Here is a 21,729-nt window from a genome sequence, read left to right as displayed (position 1 = left end):
TATATTTGATTCCTGGAGCAAACCATTCCACGGGAAACAGTGGTCTTGCCAGGTACTTTGGATCATATCAATTATAGACCTGGTTATTACATTGTTCAAACTTCCTTCTTCAGGTCAGCCCACCTAGGATGAAAAATTCTTTTGAAAGCCCTCCAGGGAATAATTATTTACACTCCTTTATTACTCATTCCAGATTTTTACCCCTCTGAGCATTTGAAGCCCCTTTGCTTTTGTTCTATAATCAAGACAAGAAACCATTTCTGTAGAAACAGTTTCTCTGGAACATGTAAATCATCCTGTTGACTTTTCTAGACTTCTTCAGTTGTGCAAACATCTCTCCACTCTTCTGGCAAGCAGTGCTAAAGAATACTTAAAGAACATCTTATGATTCCCACAGGTATGTGTGTCTTTGAATATGTCCCATTGTTTCTACCTGATCAGGCCCTTATAGAAATACAGTTGTACTTCTGTTCAGTTGAAACTTCTCCTTCTAGAATGTTCTTGTATCCTGTCTTGATATTTTAGTTTGTGCCTTTTCACTCATCCTTAATGTTAATTATCACAGGCAGCACAACATTTCATGTATATCTTAACTTTATTGAATAAGTAAGTATGCATTACATATAGATTGCAAGTCATTCTTGGTCCTGTGAAGAGACAGGTGTTTCTTCCGAGGCAAAATGAGAGCATGAATCCACAGTTCTACTGCCACTGAAATACTTCTTCTGGGTGTCTTGGTATGGGCACAACCCCCCTCAATACCCATTCAAAGCAGGCTTTTCTGTCACCTCTCCTTTCAGCTGAGGGATTCACAATATTTAAAATAAGCTTGTAAAGAACCCTTCTGTATCAGAGGTAGTTTTATGCCTGCGTTATGAATCATAGAAGTCGTTTGGTCAAAGACTCCATAAAAGGGACAGAAGAGATATACCAGAGCTCAGAGTTGGAACCAATTATTTTTTCAAGCTAATTGGCCATAGTAGTAAAAGTATCAACCAAATTTTAGAATAGCCTGTTCGGCCATTTACTATCAAAGCATGCAGTAGGCTGTGCAGACAACAGCTTTTAGAGACAACCTTGAATTTGGCTTGAGCACCAAAGATGCATTTTAAAAAGTGAAAAGTACATTTATGTGTAATGACTAGTGTAATAAGCTGAATGGTGGCTCCTTGAAGATATGTCCATGTCCCAATTCCTGGAACCTGTGACATGACCTTATTTGGAAAAATGGTCTTCACGGATGTAATTAAGAAAAGCTTATCATGGATAAACTGGGTAGGCCCTAAATGCCATCATTATATGAGAGAGGCAGAGGTAGATTAGATATAGAGAGGGAAAGGTGATGTGAAGATAGGGAAGAGAGAGATTTGGCCACAAGCCAAGGAATGATGCTGGCCATAAGAAATTGAAAGGGGCAAAAAACAGATTTTCCCCTAAGCTTCCAGAGGGAGTGCAGCCCTGCCAACACCTCAATTTAGGATCTGGCCTCCAAAACAATAGTAAAAGAATAAATTTCTGATGACCCAGAAGCTACCACATTTGGAGGAATCTGTTACAGCAGCCACAGGAATCTAATACGGATTTTGGTACCAAGAAGTGAGGTCTTGCTATAACAAATACCTAAAAATGTGGAAGTGTCTGTGGAATTAGCTAATGAGTAGAGGATGGAAGAAATCTGATGCATATGACAGAGAAAGCATAGATTGCCTTAAAAAAACTCTTGGTAGAAATATGAATGTTAAAGGTGCTTCTCATGAGGGCTCAAGGAACTGAGTAATATTTTATTGGAAACTAGAGGAAGGGTGATCCACGTCAATGGCAGCAAAAAGTTTATCTGAATTGTCTCCAACAGTTGTGTGGAAAGGAGAATTTGTAAGTGATGAACTTGGACATTTAGCTGAGTAGATTTCCAAGCAATGAGTTGGATGTATGCCCTAGTTTCTTCTTGAGCTTCTAGTAAAATACAAGAGGAAAGAGAGAAATTGAGGAAAGAACTGTTAAGCAGAAAAGAACCAGCACTTGATGATTCAGGAAATTTTGAGCCTATTCAGGTTGCAAAAGAGCGAAAATTAGGTTTACTGTTAGGATAGTGTGCTCTGAGATAAAGCCAAAGATGTGGCTGGACAACATTTGGCTAGTGCTGAAGAGGTTAGGCATTCACTCATGGATCTATCAAACATCTCAATAGAAGCCAGAAATAGAGATGGGGTTATCTGGCAAAGATCTGTGAGGATTCTCTTGTCTCACTATTGAATCAATGTGACATACATGGGAGGCCCATAAAGTTTTTGAGAATGTTATACCAGCAGAAATACTTCCAGCTTGGCTTCAAAGAGATAGAGACAGGACAAAATGAGAGAAAGCTGTTAGACTCTCAAAATTTTACAGGCAAGAAACAGGTTGATAAAGCTGCAAACACCTGCTACCTTTCAATATAAAGGATCTCCCCCTAGGACAGAGCTGCAGGTACAGAGGCAGAAGCACAAGCCACGGACACAGAGGCAGAGACTCAATCCATAAGCCAAGAGGACAGAGCTGCAGGCCTAAACGGTGGAGCCCTGAGCCAAACAGGATTATTGTCAGGCCTTGAAACCTAAGGGAATCCAGCTGGGTGAATTTTGAAAATCATCAGGACAGGTGACTCCTTTTTGTTTTACATTTGCTCCCTTTTGGAATGGAAATGGCTATAGCTATTATCCTATGCCTGTCCCACCACTGTATTTTGGAAGTGGGTAACTTGTTATCTTGTTTCACTGACTCATAGATGGAGTGGGATTTTACCTGAGGAGTTTCACCCATACCTGATTTAGGTGATCCAGAGGATGAGATTTGGAACTTTCAAACTGATGGTGTTTGAATGAGATTTTAGACTTAGAGTTGATGCTGTAATGGGTTTAGACTTTTGGGAATGTTCAGATGGGGTGAATATATTTTGCACATAGGACAGACATAAATTTTGGGGGGGGGGGCCAGAGGGCAGACTGTAGGGGACTGAGGGTCACCTCCAAAAAGGTAAGTCCACATCCTAACCCCCAGAACCTGTGAATGTTACCTTATTGGGAAAAAGGGTCTGACAGATGTAATTAAATTTAGGATCTGGAGAGGAAATTATCCTGGATTATCTGGGTAGGCCCTAAATGCCGACATAATTGTGTCCTCATAAGAGAAAGGCAGAGGGAGATTAGATACACAGAGGAGAAGGTGATGTGAAGATGGAGCAGAGAGAGATGTGGCCATAACCCAAGGAAAGCCAATAGCTACCGGAAGCTGGAAGAGGCAAAAGATCTTCCTCTAGGGCCTCTGAGGGGAGCATGGCCCTTGACTTTGGACATCTGGCCACCAGAACTGTGAGAGAATAAATTTCTGATGTGTGAAGCCACCAAGTTTGTGGTAATTTGTTACAGCAGCCAAAGGAAACTAATTCAACTAGTAAACATTTTAAGAGTTTTGCACACTTTAAAAACATTCTGAAGAAAATCTGCAAAAATTGATGCTTCTCACATGTGGCAGTAATAAACTTGCTAAAAGACTTCAGTATAATTTGGTTCTATACTAAAAATGTCACTACGTACTATTTTTCTGATACTTTTCAATCTAAAACAAAACTGCAAATGCCTAGAACAGGACCATTAAAAATCCCTTTAACTCAATTATTGGAACTTCACGAAAGACCTTGAAAGGTTTCATAATGTTTGTGAAAAGCATGTGGGATTACTCTAAATACAAATATATAATTTATCAATAATAGTACCTCATTTTTTTTTCACAACCTAAAAAATAAGGCAAGTTCACATCTGGAAAAGGTGATACACATCAGTATTTCTACCTTGACCAGCTTGACAATATGGCATGGCGAAAGTCCTGAAGTTTTAGTCAGCGTTAATATTTCAAAATATCATTTTCCTACAGCCCAAAAAGCTATCAGAAGACTCCAAGAGGCCATACCATGACGATTTCAGAAAAGACTTTGTGAGGTCAAAAATACACACACTAAGTATGTACATAAATTAGCAAAACCTAAATCTTTGTTGTTGTTGTTAAAAAAGAGTGTGTTAAATTGATATGTCCCTTCAACTTGTTTGTGTGTGCATATGTGTGCATCTTAAGATAGGATAAAATTTTAAGATCTCAGATACTGTTATTCTTTTTGATTTCTCTATTGTAGCAGCTTCAGAGCTTTTGAAAGTATAATACCCAAGTCAGAATGCACTGGAGGAAAAGGCAGCAGTTCAAATCATTATACATCTATAGAAAGGAAACTGTGAGCTATTGGTCACTTGTTTACATGATCTCAGGTGGTGACTTGCCAAGCCAGTCATTTGTTCTTTCTGAAGGTCTAGAATGTGCTTTGGAGGAGTAGAAACAGGATTTTCTATATAAGAAATATACATATAAGAAATCTTTTACAATAATCACAATCATCTGCATGGATTAGTCTTAAAATGGCACACCGGAGAAGTTATACCACATTATTTCAATGCTGATTTGAAAATAACAGACGAGTTAAGTATAACTTTTACTCTCTCATCTATTTAAGAAACATGTAGAGCCTGTTGTCCTCCTTGAGTTGTTTTGGCAGCATTATTTAAATCTGTTAATATAAGGTGAGGAAGTATGATGATGATTGAGAAGTTCACTTAGTCACAGGGATGTGGAATTATTGTAGCAGGAGATATCAATATATACACATATATACACATACATATATATAATTTCTTTTTCTTCTTCAGACCACCAAGGCAGAGCTGGAAAGGGGAGTAGAAAAGCAGATAAAACAAGTGACCTTACAGACAGTTTTCTGCTGTCTCCTGCAGAGAGAAATCTTTTTCCTCTCAGGTCTTCCAGAGCTCTATTCCCTGTCTTCAAGGGGGTCATGGGAGAAAGAAGCAATCAAGAGAAGAAATAAACCACGGAGAATAGGAATCAATATTTACCTTTAAAAATCTAAATAAAGGTAATAGAATTTTCAGGTTCATCCCTGGCATAGACATTAAAATGTGAGGTTTTCCTCAAAAATAGCCATATAAAGTATTTGTATAAAGTAGATATATGTGCATCATTAGAAAATACCTCTTTAAATAAAGTTTAAATCACCTTCTCTAACTGCTTCTGTTAAACTTTGGTTTATTTTTAGCAATAAGTGCCTGCAATATCATGCTGAAACTCTAGATTAATGATAAATTTAATTTCAGCCAAAGCAGATGAATCCATCAGCTTTCACTTGAGATAAGATTCTAAAGAGCTTGATGGGGTTGGAGGAGTACTGTTTTTGAGTTTTCAAAATGGCTTCTCTTACGGAGTGTGCAATATTAGTGCCTCTCCAAATTATTAACACGCACATTTAATTTTTATTGGCCTTGTCCTTTCCTATATCACAGGGATCAAAAGCAGACATTGAATGATTCTTTCTTTCTAATACTTTTCTTCCTTTTTTGGGGTGACCTACAAATTTGAGTAACGCTAAATTTTTGATAGATTGAATGTTTTTGAAAGCCTTAGAACTCTTCAATTTCTTACACTTTTCATCATCACCGTCAAGTCATGCACAAGAACAAATAATACACATCTTGACACTAAAATGGAACACACGTTTTATAATCCTGATAATTGCGTTCATATTAGTATAATCGTGGAAAGAGTCTTGCAAAAGCTTTACAAATGCACGCTATTTCATCCAGCTTAGCTTGATCTTTGCAGAAACGCACTTATTTCCTCTCCATCCCTTGAGTGCATGTTTTGTTCTTTTCAAAATGTACGATTTTGTTTACTTAAATATTTTCATATTCTTTGGCATCAGGAATCACTTAGATGAGATAGCTCCATTGTGGCGAGAGCGCGACCTTTCCAAAGGTACTCGTCTGTTATCTGTAAGACAAAGAGGAAAAGAACCAAAAACAGTGTGAGCTTTAGATCTCGGCTATTACACGATGTCAGGTTGAGAGAGCTTTTCAGATAGTCCTGAAAAATCACTTTAAATGAATATGTAAATAAGTAACAAGGAGCCCAGATCTGAGGTGTTCACGCTGCAGCTGCCGGGCTGAGTTCAAGAGTTCTGCAATCAGCAGTAAATGACTTTTCTTGGTAAGTGAAGTCAGAGTGATACAAGAAATGGAAGAATTCTCTCAAACACAGTCCCCTTGGCAATAGCAGGCGACAACAAAATTCCTTGGTAAAGACGCTAAATTGAAAAGATCTATGTACAGTGCCTTTTGTTGGAAAGCACTTCAATTCCCTTTGAGTTTTCAGTCTGTATGTTGGCTACCTCTAGAGGACATCAGTGGGGGCAGAGCAGAATAGAGTTTTTATTTTTCACAAGGATTGCAATAGGTGGCAATCAAACTAGCTACTGAGTCTTTGCCTGATTGTATAATGTAAACAAATTCAATACATTATATAGTCATTATGGGAATGAATAATGAATAGGTCCCATTCCCCTCACCCATCACAGGAAGAATAATCACTGTAGAGATATCTGTTGGCACAAAGCTTGGAAAGCAAAGTTTAAAAGCATTGAAAGTTGCTGAAAATAGTTTGAGCTTTAATAGGAGAAAGGTTTACAGCTCTGCATTGCGATGATCACTACTATGTTATTATCACCTCTGTTTTATGCTCAGCTTAAATGCAATTGATGTGGGTAAAAATCCCTTTCTGACAAAAGGATAATATACTTAGATTCTCTATTTAGAATGAGACTAGGTCCCTAGAAATAATGACAACCACCAGCACTTACATAAATGCTAACACTTTACACTCGTTAATTTGCTAATTCACACAACATCCCCGGGAGGTAAGCCCATTTCATTCTATCCTATTATCTCTGTTTTAGTGATGAAGGTTACACAGCAAATCAATGGTATGATGGGGCATTATAATGCAAAGTTAATGCCTAAATGTCAAGCCTGCTTTGTTCAGAGGTAGATGTTGGGACCTCCCAAGCTACTACTCATTTCCTCCCTAAGATGATGATGCCCAAGGAACACATCCTGCCTGTCTCCTGGGGAGGATGGACTGTGAGAAGTGCCGAGGTTTTGCCATGGTACCTTTCTCATCTGTATTAGTGTCTCTTGACTGATTCCCGGTAGTCTGTGGTCAGTACACAGAGCAAAGCTAACTGGCCTCCGTGACCCTGGCCTCATTAACACCATAGTATGAGTGCACTGAGGCAACCAGCCATAAGCTTTAAAGTGCCTTGTAATGCAATAATATCACTGAGAGGTGAGAAAGAAAGAGGCATTTTCTCTATTCAGAGATATATCTGAGTGATGGATTATTTGGGTATCCTTTTAAAGATACCATTAAAAAAATCCATTATTTAGTTTGTGATATGGATCACAATTCAGCTAAAAATGTGAAGATAACATTCCGAGATAACGGGCTTATTACTTAGATGTCACTGGTTTGCATACAGATTGGTTTGGGACATCTTAGAAAACATTTAAAGATGAGATTATAATACAATGGTTACCATTGCATTGCTAGCATTTAAGTCTTCAGTGTTAAAGCTATCATATATGAGAATGATGTTACCATTTACAGAGGACTGTCCCAGCTCAAAAAAAGGGTTGGGCCTGGGTGGTCCTATACACTAAGATCAAGTGGCATGTGCACTTACTCCAGGAATGCCACTGGCACCCCATATCACCACTCCCTGCCCACTGGATTCATAAGTACCATGTCCAAAAACCCAGCCTTACAGCATTAAATGATACGTTGTGAGGATTCACGTCAACCTGCAACTTATGGCTGGCATTTTGTGTGAGAAAATAAACGTTCAGGTCAAAATGAATTGAGGAAAGGACACTGAAGCTTTTGGAAGGCAGGATAAACACAGGTTCAGGGTCCAAATCCAGCTCTTGGCATACACAAAAGAGAATTATTCTACACTGCTTCCTTTCCTATCTCCTTCCTTTCCTTCCTTCTCCCTCTCTCTTCTTAAATTTTTTGGTACCTAATCAGCCCCTATGTTAATGAGATAATTAGATGAGGAAGCAATTCTGTAAAGGTCATCACTTATATTTTTGAAATCTCGACATACAGCCTTGTTTATGAAAAAAATGCCATTAGAAACAATGGCAGCAATGATTGATCTGGATTTTGTGATTTATTTACAACTCTCTGTATTTATGTTAAAACTATTTTAGGTACAAAATATATATATTTATGCTCTAGACTTATATGGACCAGGCCAAAAGTGCAATTTAGAGATAACACGTTATATGTACATATAAGACGATATATGTATATATAAATCTCTCTTCACATTCTAACAGCTTGCAATCTAATGATGACAACTTTTGATGCTTGAATTCATGCCTTCTTTGAAGCAGACTGAGAATCACTGAAGTTTTTGAAATATAATTCCTATATTTATAGTATTAAATACTAATGGGTAAAAATCAGTGGCCTGACCCTCATAAGGTCAGGACACACAGTTGGCATCAAATTTATGGTAAAGGAGCAAATGTTAGCTATTATTGCTGTCAGAGGTGTGGAGTACTTTAGGTGATTGTGAGAGTGATTGCATCTCCTATTTGGAAACATAGGTGGGAGAAGTGGGTGCCCATGTGATATGATTTGAGAGCTCCAGGAGACCCAGACAGAACCAAATTTACTTTTTTAATCAGTCATTCTCCCAACACTACTGATAGTTTAGAGGGAAAAAATAGGGGCCTCTCATCCAAGAAGTCTAAATAGTTTAAAACATATTTATTTACCTGAGATGATACAGATAGCTTTGTTAACAAGTAGTGGCTTCCCATTCCAATTCGCCTGTTGTCTTTTTGTAAATCAAAGAGAGGAAGATGGTGGGGGTGCACCTGTCTATATTTGTATACTTGTTGGGAATATTGTGCAGTGAGATACAGGAAAACACATTTCATTAGAAGATGGGAGAACATGGTTTGTAATAATCTTCCTCTGCTTCTATATTCTTAATGCATGAGGTAATACATTAAATAAGAAAGTCTAGAGAATCTAATATATCGTCACGGTCGAAGAAGTCACTAAGGGATTCTATTGTTTGTCAACACAAGGATTATGTTAGGACTGAGATGTCAGTCCTAAGATTTGCCTTCCAGATCCACCATAGTTGGGTGTGCATACCCTAACAGATTCTCTTTGGTCATCAGACTTGTCTTTGAAATATGTCCCATGCGAAGGTGAAAAGATTCTAATATTACAGAGAGTGACCTGATCATAGTGAGAAGTTGGAGAGAGGGACAGAGTTATGTGAAAATGTGCATTCTATGGAGGAAGGGTGGCCAAAACTAAAATAATATTCCAGTCTGTCACCAAAAGAGAATATAAATACATGGCCCAGCTTTAACATGCTTCTGCACATTCTGACTATCAGGTTAACCAGCTCAAACCAATGTCAAAATGTCAAGGCTTTTCCCACTGTCGTAAGAGAAAGAAGCTTTATGCTTTTTCCAAGCATAAATTGATTCGGCATTCATCTCAAAACCTCCCCAACTGAGTCCTGCAGTGAATGGATTAAACTCATTATTGTATTGCTGTAAAATTCATTCGTGCAATCATTTATTCAGCAACTACGTACAAAGCACATCATCCATGAAATACCTGAATGTCACAAAGTTTCAGATCCATTGCTAAATCTACATCACTAATTTCCTTCTTACTGAAAACTCTGTCAAGTGAAATAACTGGGAAATAAGCATATCATAGATAAAGCTTAAACAAAATGTGATGTGAGATAGACCAAAGGCCTCAAACCTGTGATACGTAATCTGGGAATGTGCAATTAATCCTCTAGCAAAGTGAGTGTATGCCAAAGGTAAAAGGCTGTTATCTTGTATATTGCATGAGTAGGTCAAGTTGGGATTGAAAAACTGTGATAAAAAGGCCACATCCATCATTCGTTTCCCTCTAAGATTAGTGTCCATCTGTTGTGTATGGAAGAACTATTTCCTTCCTGGTGCTTCCTAGGCATATAGACGTATCAGTGTGGACCTAACATAATGCACTACACCTTCCCAGCAGGGTAACATGAAATAAGTGTGTCTGGTATATACTGCACATTATGTTACAAAATATCCGATTTTAATCCAAATTAGTGGCTAGAAAACAAAGTAAAAGAAACACTGTAATTTACTGTGAGCTTTGTTTTCTCCAAAGCTCTTCAAAAGTGATGGTGTGGCAGAACGACCATCAACGGGTAGGCACTGTTTCCAGGAAACAGAGCAGAGGATTGGGTTTACGCAGTTCAGGCTAAGAAAACTAAGAAAACTTTAGGTTGCTTCAGGAAATGTCTACTGAGTAGCTATTTGCATTCCAAATAGTGATGAAAGAAAGATAATTTATTTTAGACTGTCATGCTGAGATCATCTCATATGAACTTATTTTTTTCCCCTTGTGTCCCATGATTCCAAAGCTGTTTGATTTATATCTTTTTCTGTGGTTTTCGGAATTCTGAATTGATACCATTTCTCACTCACTAGAAACGACTGGAAGGTGGCAGCTGAATTAGGCTTGGGCTCAATCTCTTGGTGGAGAACAGCCAATTGCTCTATTAGTTGACCAGATTTGTTCTTTTCACTCATAGTAGAATAGTGTGTTTTTTTAAAAAAAACAATATATTGAGATCAAACTCTACATGCAATTTGGTGTTCTACTTTTTCATTTAACATTTTATTGCAGAAATTTTCCATGTCATTACATTTCTGAAATATGATATTAAAAACATGATTTTTAATGGCCACATACTCTTTATTTTATATTATATAAATATACTGCAACTGGGTTAACCATTTCTCTACTGCTGGACATTTAAGTTGCTTACAATCTTTTCTATTTCTTTTTATAAAAGCCTCACAATGAACATTGTAGGGGAGCAGAATTTGCCACCTCAAAATATGTCTGTTTGGCTTGATTATTTTTAGGAACAAAAGACTCAGGAAGAAAGTTTGACCTCCCCCCTCGAACTGCCTAAAAGAATTTAAGACAGAAGGCCTGTTCCAGGAAGGAGCTATCCCCATAGAGAACTCTAGTACAATATGAACTAGGTGTGGGTGACAGGGAGGAACTCAGCAAGGCCCATTTGATCAAAGTCCCTCCCACGTCCCATTATCTCTGCAAGCCACGGCAAACATTTGTTGACCAAAAATTTGCTTTTCCATCTCCATGTGAATTGCCTGCCCTCCCTTTGAAGTCCCAAACCACCCCCCCCCCCCCAACAGCCTCCTTTGTCTTTAGCCGAAGATGGCATTTAACAGGTTGGTTTCAGCCATTTTGACTAAGTTATTCAGTTTTTCCTGGGTTTCTCCCATGTAAACATGTTACTAAACTTTGATTTTCTCCTGTCATTCTGTCTCATGTCATTTTAATTCTCAGACCAGCCAGAAGAACCTACAGGGTAGAGGAATATTTCTTCCTCCCCTACAACATCCTTATAGTTATATCTTTATATACACCATGTGTGGAAGTGGCATTGTTAAATATGCAAAATTAAGTCCAAATTGTATTCTAGAATAGCTGTATTAATTTAAATCTAATTGGCAGTAAGTATATGAATTTGTCTCTCTTATCTCATTGTTGGGTATTAGTCTTTTAAAAATGTGCTAATATCAAAAGTGACTAACGTCATCTGATTTGTTCTTTTTGCATTTCTTCAAATCCTAGCGAGATGGAATGTTTCATAATTATCAATTTATATTTCTTCCTTTAAACGCTGGCCATGTCCATTGCTCATTAATCTATTGGGGTTTTAGGTTTTTGCATTTGTTTTTATTTTGAACTCTCCGTATTAAAGATAGTAACCAGTTGAAATACTTATTAAAAATATTTTCCTTAGTTTGTTGATCGCCTGTTTACATGGCTTGTGTTGTGGGATTGTAGGAACATATGGTTTCATTTTTATTATTTTTATGTAGCTAAATCTATCAGTCTTTTACACTGTCATCTGTTCCTTTATTTTTAAGCTTAGGAAGTCTTTTTCTAGCCAGATACATTCAATTATATCTCTTCTTGCTCTTTAAGGTTTGATTTTTCTTTTTTTACATTTAAGTTTCCACATCGTTTGCTTGCTTTTTTTTCTTGCAAAGAGGAAATGGGTTGTCCCAGCGCCATTTGTTGAATAATCCTGAATTTCTACACTGATTCATGATACTTCTTTTATCATATATTAAATTATCTATACTAGGGTACATTTCTGTTCCATTGACCTAACTAGTTTTCCAACTTTTTTTTGTGCCAATACCTTCTGATTTCATAATTTCAGTCTCATAATGTGTTTAATATTAATAGCTGGTGGAGATAATCCTCGGTCATTTATATTTTCATTTCAAGCACGTATTTTTAGGGCACGTTTTAGAACTCTACATCATGCTATAATCACAAAACATCTTGAAAACAACACAGCTTGAAAAACAAATCCAATGGTACTAACTAGATTACCCTAGTAAAGCTAGGCAAATGTCTAGTCGTTGAGTGCCGATGAGTCAAGTAACTCTAAAGTCCCTACTGATGTCTTTAAGAGTTCTCCTCAGGTTCCTCATTTTCTTAAAGACTTAACAAGCCTCATCCCCTGTCTTCTGTTCACTTCTTCTGCTGGCTGACCACTTTTATTCTGGAAATACAGCAAAGGCCAGCACTAAGGAAAAGAGCATCACTAATTCTAACTAGAGATTTTATAATACGCTTATTCTCATTATTTTTGCCTTGTGAAAAATTTGAATAATTGCAATTAAATGTATAGTTTTGTTGGCTATTCACAAAGTCGTGTAGTGCTTCTAGTTTGTAAACCTTACTTTCTCTAATGTTTTATAATATGTTTTACAAATTTGACTTCCCCTAGATACCACTGGTGTTAAACTATATCACATTATTTTATTCCAACAGTCTGGTATATACTGCACATTATGTTACAAAATATCCCATTTTAATCCAAATTAGTGGCTAGAAAACAAAGTAAAAGAAACACTGTAATTTACTGTGAGCTTTGTTTTCTCCAACACAGTTGTATACACAGGGTGCGGTGCAAAAATGCATGTCCAGAAGTCAGTCAATTACCTCCATTTAACAATTAAATAGTTCTAGTCCTATTCTAATCTCAATGACATCATGATGTTCTTAACACCAGAAACAGGCCATGTTGTGTAATCTCTATCCTTCATTACATGCAAATAAATCCACACAAAGAAAACAGAAACCCAGATTACCATGGTAGTTCAGGTTGACAGAAGAGATGAAAGTTATTTTAACGAAGATGGTAATGGAAAGCAATAATGTTAAAGTAGTTCAGAGGCTACTGTGACTATAGACACACAACGCCCATTAACTGTAATTGGAGTTAAGCACATGTAATGATAACAAAATAGAGCCCTAAATGTCTTTCCAATTGGAAAATAAGCAAATGTGTTTGAGGAAACAGTGTGCTTTTGTGTGGAAAATACAGTCTTCTAATTGAGATGCACAAATTCTTTTCACACCGATATTGCTCAGGGTATGATGTTGGTATTTTTCCTATGCTTAGGAATGGAGATCTGCTCGAGGTAACATCTGTACAAAGATGGTCTTTCCTTTTTTCTTCTTAATGCTCAGCATTCGTTATGTTATTAAAGGAAAAGTCTCAATAGTTGCAATGGATTTATTAATTCAGTAGCTTGTTATCAGCATGAAACTCTGCTGCGCTAGGGGAAAAACAAATTATATTTTACAAAACTGCAGTAGTGAGATTAAATCACTTTTCTCTATTTCACTTTCTTCTTATCCTCCCTGCCAGGTAGTAATTCTACTTTCTATCTCTATTATGAACCTCGTATTTTGCAAACTATCAAGTCTTGTAGTAATATAAAGGTACATTATCAAACAAACTCAATTATAGCAACTTTAGGAAGATTGAAATATGTGATAAAAGTAAAACCACATAGTACAATAATGTTACTTCAAGGCATTAAAAACTTAATCCATATTAAGCTACAAATGTAGAAAATATGCAATACGTAGTTTAATTTATCATAAACATATTTTCATAACATGTACTACCAACCTCTTGAGATTTTAAATGACTTGCATTTACATAATTGATAACTTGAGTATTTCAAAGGATTTTAGAAAAGTATGGCTCAGAAAAAAATAAAATCAGTATATCTTTCAGTATTTCAACTGCCATAGACCTTGCTATTGATTATCTTTGGACTCAATGTCAAAGCCAGTGAATAGATTTTTTTAAATGTCCTTGGTTTTGTATATTAGTCATGTATTATGTTTGCTGCTTTACTAGGAAATTCAACTGGGCCCTAAGACAAATTTTCTCTCTATGAAGTTGAAAGTCTGACAACGATGCCTGCATATCTGGAAAATATGGGAAAAAGTGACAGAGAAAAATAGGAATAAAGTTAGAAAATAGTTGGAAAAGCTCCCAGGTGAAATATACATATGAAACTTACATTGAAGAGCAAACCAACAGAAACCACACAAACTATAACAGAGCCGCTCCCATGTCTATCACAGCGGATTACACATAGTGGTTTCTTAGAAACGGTCCTTTTGATTAAGTAATTATCCAATCATTAGCAATGAATCAGGAACCGATCCCTCAACTCACCCTCCACTATACTGCTTGCACAGAGGGGATATACTTTGCCATTAACATAAGGAAAGGAAAAGAAACTCTCCCTCCCTCCCTTCCTTCCTTTCATTCACCCACAAATTTTTCTACATAAACTATCTATCTGCAGAGTACCATAATTTAGGCACCCTTATAAGTTATTATGGAGGAAAAGATAAATGTAGAAACAACTATAACATGGAACTAATTATATGTCTGTTACAGCGTCTGTTACAGTCTAAGTACAATGGAGGTTCAGAGCAGTGAAAAATCACAGCCCTTGAGTGCAGGAGTCGGGGTCAGGGAAAACTTCATTCCAATTAGGCCTTAAAAGATAGGTAGGATTTCACCAAGAAGAAATAGAAATATAGCTGCTAATTTTTGACTAGAAAAAGTGAGTTCTAGTTCCTCATATTGCTGACTATTTAATACCAAATTTTTCCTGTCTGGGGAGCATGAAAAGGAATGAATGCATAAAGGGAGAATCAGGATGTCTATATATATTTAATCTTTTTTTCTAGGAAGAGGAGGAAATTAATGAAAGGAAATGCAGTGGACTGGCCAGATTCACAGTGATAGCTATTTCCATAAACATGTGATTTTAGTTTTAATGATACTTTTAAAAACAATCCTGAATGATTTACAGAGAAGACAGGAGTTCCGTTTCAAAGCAAACAAAGAACCCAGGAAAAACAAAACAGAAACACCTAGCAGCAATGGGGTCCTCTGGAATCATCTGCTTAGGTTCTGTTGTTGAAGCCTAGATAGCACTACCAAGAGAGGCAGAAGAGTTGATCAAGGCATACATAGATTGCAGTGACGCAGGCCAAGAGTACTTAGCAAGATGAGAGCTTGAGCAACCATTTGGGGTGGTGCCGATAAACTAGCTGTAAAATGGCACTGTGGCTGCAGAGTCGATTCATTCGTATCACCTGTCAACTCTGTGCCTTTCTCCTCCATATGTGACAGAGATCCCTATGGCTAAGAATATTAGGCGTCAGCCATTTCTCTGACTTTGATCAGATGATGGACAATCCTCTGTCATTTTCTGTGGCAGTTGTTTGCGATCTGCCTGAGCTTTGCTGCTGATATGCTGACCTAGAAGATACTTGCCTGTCATCTGCTTTTGTTTCTTAATCACTCAGAGACTATATATCTATTCTTTTTGTTTTTAATACGTGCAACCTATCTCTTGGGTCTGGGTTACCTACTTCTTGCTGATGATGGAAGTTTTAGAGTAGTTAGCCCAACTCCACAGCTTCAGTAGCCCCAGGTAGTCTGGGGTTCTGTAAGTTCGCTGGCTTCTGTAGTAAACACAAATGGCGGGCCTTCCCCTGCATGATGCCTCCATATCCCAAAGGGGTGGGTCACAGAAATATACCAATGGCTATGATTTTGAGGAGAGAAGATATTAATCTACAACTTACCATGTGTGAGCCTATAAACAGGTGCTTCCCATTAGTAGTGTTCCCTATGCTAGCCCGTGCTTAATTATCTAACCAGTTGGATGGACAAAGGCAACCTGCATGGTTAATATCACAGACACTCTAGCAGCTGCCAGTGCCATTGTTTTAAAATATAAACTGTCCCTTAAGGTAGAAGCCAGTCAGCAGTTGTTTTCAATATGAGCAATTAGGACAGAGTTAAAACACAGCTTCTCAATGTCATATTCATAACTGACAGAAGTTCCTTTGTAATTTTAGTGTCTAAGGCAATCTATGCACAGCCCAAGCACAGGCTGAGCCTATAGATGAGCAAAAATGGCTACTCACTAGCAACTTACCTCTCTTATAAGAAGTCTCAAAGAACCTTTCCTGATTTGTTAAGTCTACTGGAACAAAGCCACTTCTCACATTCTAAGACAAATGGATAAATCTGGATGGCTGTACATCAGTGTTCTTTGCAGCATCGTTTATAGCAGTGAAAGCTATAAACAGCCTATATGTCCATCATGGGATTAGATAAATGAAGGATGGGACCCGCATACACTGCCGTTAAATGTAGCCATTCTAACATATATAGATCTATATGTGCTTGACAGAAAGAGGTCCACATTATAAAGTAAAAAAGGCAATATCATACTCTTCTTTCGAAGAAATATAATTTTTAGAAGTTTGGAAGGATATAAGCCAATAAAAACAGTGGTTATCTCTGAATGGTGGGAACATGATTTTCTTCTTTTTTATATTTTTCCATGTCTGAATTGTTTGCATTGAGCATGATTAACTTGGCAAATTAGGGAAACAACCTAAGTGGGATACTAAATTTTCAGTCTTCAAATAAATAGCATATACTGTTCTCAACTTAAAGAAAGCACAGTCTGGGACTCAATAATCTCTGAATTAATTCATTGTGGATTATACCATCAGTAAGTACAGCATAATGGAAAGAAAAAAAAAAACATGGAAATCAAGTAACATTTTTGCCCTACTTAAATAAGGGCCATAGAATGTTCCTCCATCAGAAAGAAATGGCTTACAAATCTGCTGGTTTTAGAGCACAAAGAAATTTGTCTTCATACACTGTTGTCATTAATAAATACATTTCATGAATCTTGGATTCTAAATTCTAAAAGTTCTAGTCTTAAGAAGTGAACCTAGACATTGTCTCTCTCCAAAGAGATGGGTAAAAATTCAGAAAGATAAGGAGGTACATCATCTGGAGAGTTTTACTTCAAGGACAAAATCAAACGAGACTTAAAATTTGCTTTGCAGCACCATGTTACCTACAAACGACAAATTATAAAGTCTGTCCTTTGATGGTAAACGATATTGACCCAGTTTCGCCAAGCGATGCACTCTGGGTTATTCTCCCTGGTTAATGCAGGCAGTGTGGAGGTAGGGAGGGGAGTCTTGGCACTAAGCCTTAGTCTCTTACCACCACTTGTACTGGTGCAACGTATGACGATGGAGTAAAGTAGACAAATATGTAGTCTTTGAACTTATTAAATTACTAGACACAGTTTCTCCTATAAAACAAGCTACTCTCACATTTATATATTTGCACAATGAACCTTTCTAAACATTAGTTTTCTCATCTGCAAAATAAGAATAATAATAGTACTTACATTGCAGGGAGTTAGGATTAAATGAGATAATCCAGTACCTGGCCCATAGTAATCTTCTGATACACGTGAAACACACACACACACACACACACACACACACATGAATCGGTCAACAATCCTCAAGCAAAAAGTAGCTTCTATGTCTAATGGTTATCCTTGATTTTGTATTACAGAAAGATCAAAGTTCTCAGTGTATGACCACACGGGTTCAAATCTTGGTTCGGTCACTTAGTAGCTCTGCTTTCCTAAACTTCTTTTCTCCTTTGTGAACATGAAAATAATATTTAAAGACCTACCTAATAGGGCAGCTACAAGGACTAAATGAGGCAATAAGGTAAAAGGACCAGAATGGTACCAGATATAAAGTGTAACATTTTTTACATTTGATATGATAAGAGTTACATTCCGAAGATTTCCACATCAAGACCTTATTACACTTTTTAAAGTCTAGACAGCCTTCTTATGGAGACTATGACATGTTTTAGCCACTTTAGGGACAATGCGATAAGATGAAAACAGGTGTTTATAAAAGTCTTTCTCAGATTTGCCTGTAAAAATAAAGACTTAACAAAGATAAGGCAGGAAATCAGAATTTATCAAGGTTCTGACTTTTTATTTATTTCACAAGTCATCACAGGCTGGGGTATTTTTATGCCTTTGGGAAGCAATGAAAATCTTTTATAGCAATTTATTTGTTTGTCTTATTGTCATCCAGTGGGCACAGAAATGTTGCCAGACTGCTTTCTGTTGCTTCTCTGCTTTAGGATTGCAATTGTCTGGACAGATTTGTCCCCTAGGGGAGAAAGAGATTATTTCTAGAAATTCTAGCCTGGTTTGGATGATGCATCTAGTAAAACCAGTCATTCATTTCTTTTTCTAGGACAGCAGATTTGTTTCTAGGACAGCTGACCTTTAATTTGGTTTCCTGAGTAGACCTATTCGCTGGAAACAGACAGCCTTGTTGTCATAACCAGGGTCTCTTCCTATGTCAGGTATATTTCCCTTTGTCCAAAACCTGGCCTGCAATTTATTTCAACAATCCTTTCTTGAATACTGACTATGTGCTTGGCATAGTACCAGAGATAAATGAGCCAGTCTCTTCTTTCAAGGCATGTACTACGTAGTGATTGTGGCCTTTTGGTCTAAAAATTAGTCTGATGAGATGTGTTAGGGCTTCTTCAGTAGTCTGCTACACAGTTCTCAGTGAGGCAGTTTTAGAATCTAGTTTATATTATATCCCCTGATACAAAAATGTAATGTCTCAGCCCCTTGCCTCAAGGTATTCTCACTTAAATGGAGGCAGCATATAAAGATAATTAGAATACAGTTACAGCGAGTGCTATGAATAGGGGTATATAATCAAGAGCGCAGAAAAGGAGCACTTAGCCAAGCCTTAGGGGAAGGATCTCTGGGAAGGCTTTTTAGAGAAGGTAATGTTCTAGTTGATTCTTAAAGAATGAGGATGAATTAGCCTAGAGGAAAAGCATATTCCAGGCAAAGGAGACATTGTGAGGAAAGAGAGAGAAGAGATGAGAAAAAAATAATACGTGTGTGACTACAAGCAAATCAATGTTGATTAAAAGCAGGGGACTGTGGGCTCCAAGGCTAGAGAAGTAACATCCAGATCACAGATGGTCTCATGCCATTTCAAGGCTCTCGGACTTTAGATGTGCAATAGGGAGTGAAACTGTAAGATGGTTTGATGATCATGCAGTGGATGGGCTTCAAGGGGACAAGACAAGAATTAGGGATTAATTGTATATGGAGAATAGAGAAGGAGTGAAAGATAACTAAAATTTCTAGCTTCTACATTTGGGAGAATGGTGGTTCCATCAACTAAGATAGGGTATATGGGAAGAGCAGTCGTATTCAACAAGATGATGAGCTCAGTTTGGCATTTTTCAAATTGGAGATACCTTTAAGATAGCCGAGTGGAGCTGTCCAGCAAGGCTTTAAATATTATAACACTGAGGTTCAAGGGAGAGGCTTAGAAAGAGTACGAGAGAATTGGGAGACTCATTACATAGATGGTAATTGAAGCCATCACTCAGGAAATTATGTAGAGTGAGAAGAAGAGTGGGCCGATGGTCAAATCCTGGGAAACACTGATATTTAAGAGATGAGCAGAGGAAGAGGAGTCCATGAAGAAAACAGACAGCAAATATTCAGAGAGGTACAGAATGAAACATTAGAGCACACGTTATGGAAGCCAAGGGAGTAGATATTTTGAAAAATGGAGCAAGCAATAATATCAAATGCTCTAGAAAGATGCAGTAAAATAAAGACAGAAAACTATCAGCTTTAGAAATATGAAGGTTATTAGAGACCTTAATGAGAACAATTTCAGTGAAATAAGGGGAGCAGAAGCCATATTGCAAAAGGTTGAGGAGTAAGTGGAGGCAATGAATATAACTTATACTTGCATTTCGCATGACCCTGAAAGAGGTGATATTTTCATAGAGCAAACAGTTATCTCAGGTCATTGTGCCTGACATGCCCAGCACCACTTCCAGCTGAAACTGTCCTGCTTGTAGTTTTTTACTTAGGGAAGCAGCAATGAATAGGCTTTTTCTTTTTTTTTCCTAACAGAGGCCACTGAATGGACCACAATGGACATGTGGCCCTCTTGAGGGCAGCCAATTCATGGGCTGGCTAGTAACACATGACACGCCTGGTGATGAAAGGCACCACTCAACAGGGTAATAAAAAGTTGACAGGAAAATAGACAAGAATGAACAGACACACAAAAAGTAGTGAACCCCATTTTGTTTCTTAATGTGTTCTAAGTTTCTGTTCTAAGAGAGCTCAATATATCAGAGACATGAATTACCCGATGCAATTCCTAATGTTGGGGCTGACTGCATTCTGAAATTAGTCAATGAAGCTCACCAGGCCATAATTCTTTAAAGCAGGAGGTATTTAAAGTTTTGAGTTTTCATTTTTATATAGAAAATGTTAACATATGTATATTCTGTATCATCACCGTATAAGAAACTAGCGTATCACTCATGGATATATATATATATTTGTTTGTTCTTGTATTACATGAAAACCAAGCTATATCATGGTACACCGAACTAATGAAAGGTTCACAATAATACGAGTAAAGAAAATTTTTCAGAGAGTTGAGTCATCCCAGAGTGTGATACTATTTCACACCATAGAAGCTGGACATATAAGGAACTAAGAAGACAGTACCATCTTCAGGTGTGAGCGGATGTACAATGGAATGTAGTCTTTGTGGACCAACGTGCAACTGTTTATTAGCTGTAAATACAGGGGTAAATGTGCACTGAATGACTTTTTTTCTTCCTGATTCCAGCAACAAGTGGATTAAATATCCATATTATGAAGATTTCAATCCTAGCCTTATCTTCATGTGAGCAAGGAAAGTTTACAAAATTATCAAGTTGATACCCTGTTAGAACTGGAATTAGAGAGTTGCTCAATACCAGAGTGTTTTACTCAATGTGGAGTCTGATGATCCTAAGAGAGATGACAAACCCTTGAAGTTATCAATACCGTTTTGTTCAGTCTACTTATACAACAACAGAGATTCTCTGCATTAGTATTAATGAGGTCAAAATATACAACTGGATCCTAAGCTAAATCTTTCTACTATTTTTTTTTTAAAGATTGGCACTTGAGCTAACATCTGTTGCCAATCTTCTTTTTTTTTTCTTCTTCTTCTTTTCCCCAAAGCCCCCCTGTACATAGTTGTATATTCTAGTTGGAGGTTCTTCTGGTTGTAGTATGTGGGATGCCACCTCAGCATGGCCTGATGACCGGTGCTGAGTCTGCGCCCAGGATCCGAACTGGCGAAACCCTGGGCCACCGAAGCGGAGCGCGAGAACTTAACCACTTGGCCACGCGGCCGGCCCCTCTTTCTACTATTAAATCTAGTATTAGTAGACACATTAAATTAATGTTAACTTTCTTTATTATGTTTTATAGTTTTATAAAAATTGTTAAAGCATACGGAGTTTATGCCTATTTTTATATTTGTCCATATTTAAGTAATAATATATTAAAAATAGTTTTAATTCAATTACCAGAGACCCAAAAGAATTAGATTCCCATTAAAATGAATCTTTAG

At 37.3% G+C, this 21,729-nt stretch overlaps 1 protein-coding gene across 6 annotated transcripts in view; it reads right to left on the bottom strand.

The window, feature by feature from the left end:
* Positions 1-576: 576 nt before the first annotated feature.
* DIAPH2 (diaphanous related formin 2) overlaps positions 577-21,729 on the bottom strand; it is an 814,964-nt gene continuing 793,811 nt past the window's right edge. For all 6 annotated transcript variants that reach the window (XM_023634106.2, XM_023634104.2, XM_001914669.6 and 3 more), the window contains one exon: positions 577-5,865. In XM_023634106.2, coding sequence (XP_023489874.1) covers positions 5,801-5,865 — 65 coding nt within the window. In that variant the 3' untranslated portion in view covers positions 577-5,800. The remainder of the gene's footprint in view (positions 5,866-21,729) is intronic.

Source organism: Equus caballus, chromosome X (assembly GCF_041296265.1).
Source record: "Equus caballus isolate H_3958 breed thoroughbred chromosome X, TB-T2T, whole genome shotgun sequence".
NCBI lineage: Eukaryota > Metazoa > Chordata > Mammalia > Perissodactyla > Equidae > Equus > Equus caballus.
Note: the sequence above shows the minus strand (reverse complement) of the source record. Positions and strands in the feature narration are given on the sequence as shown.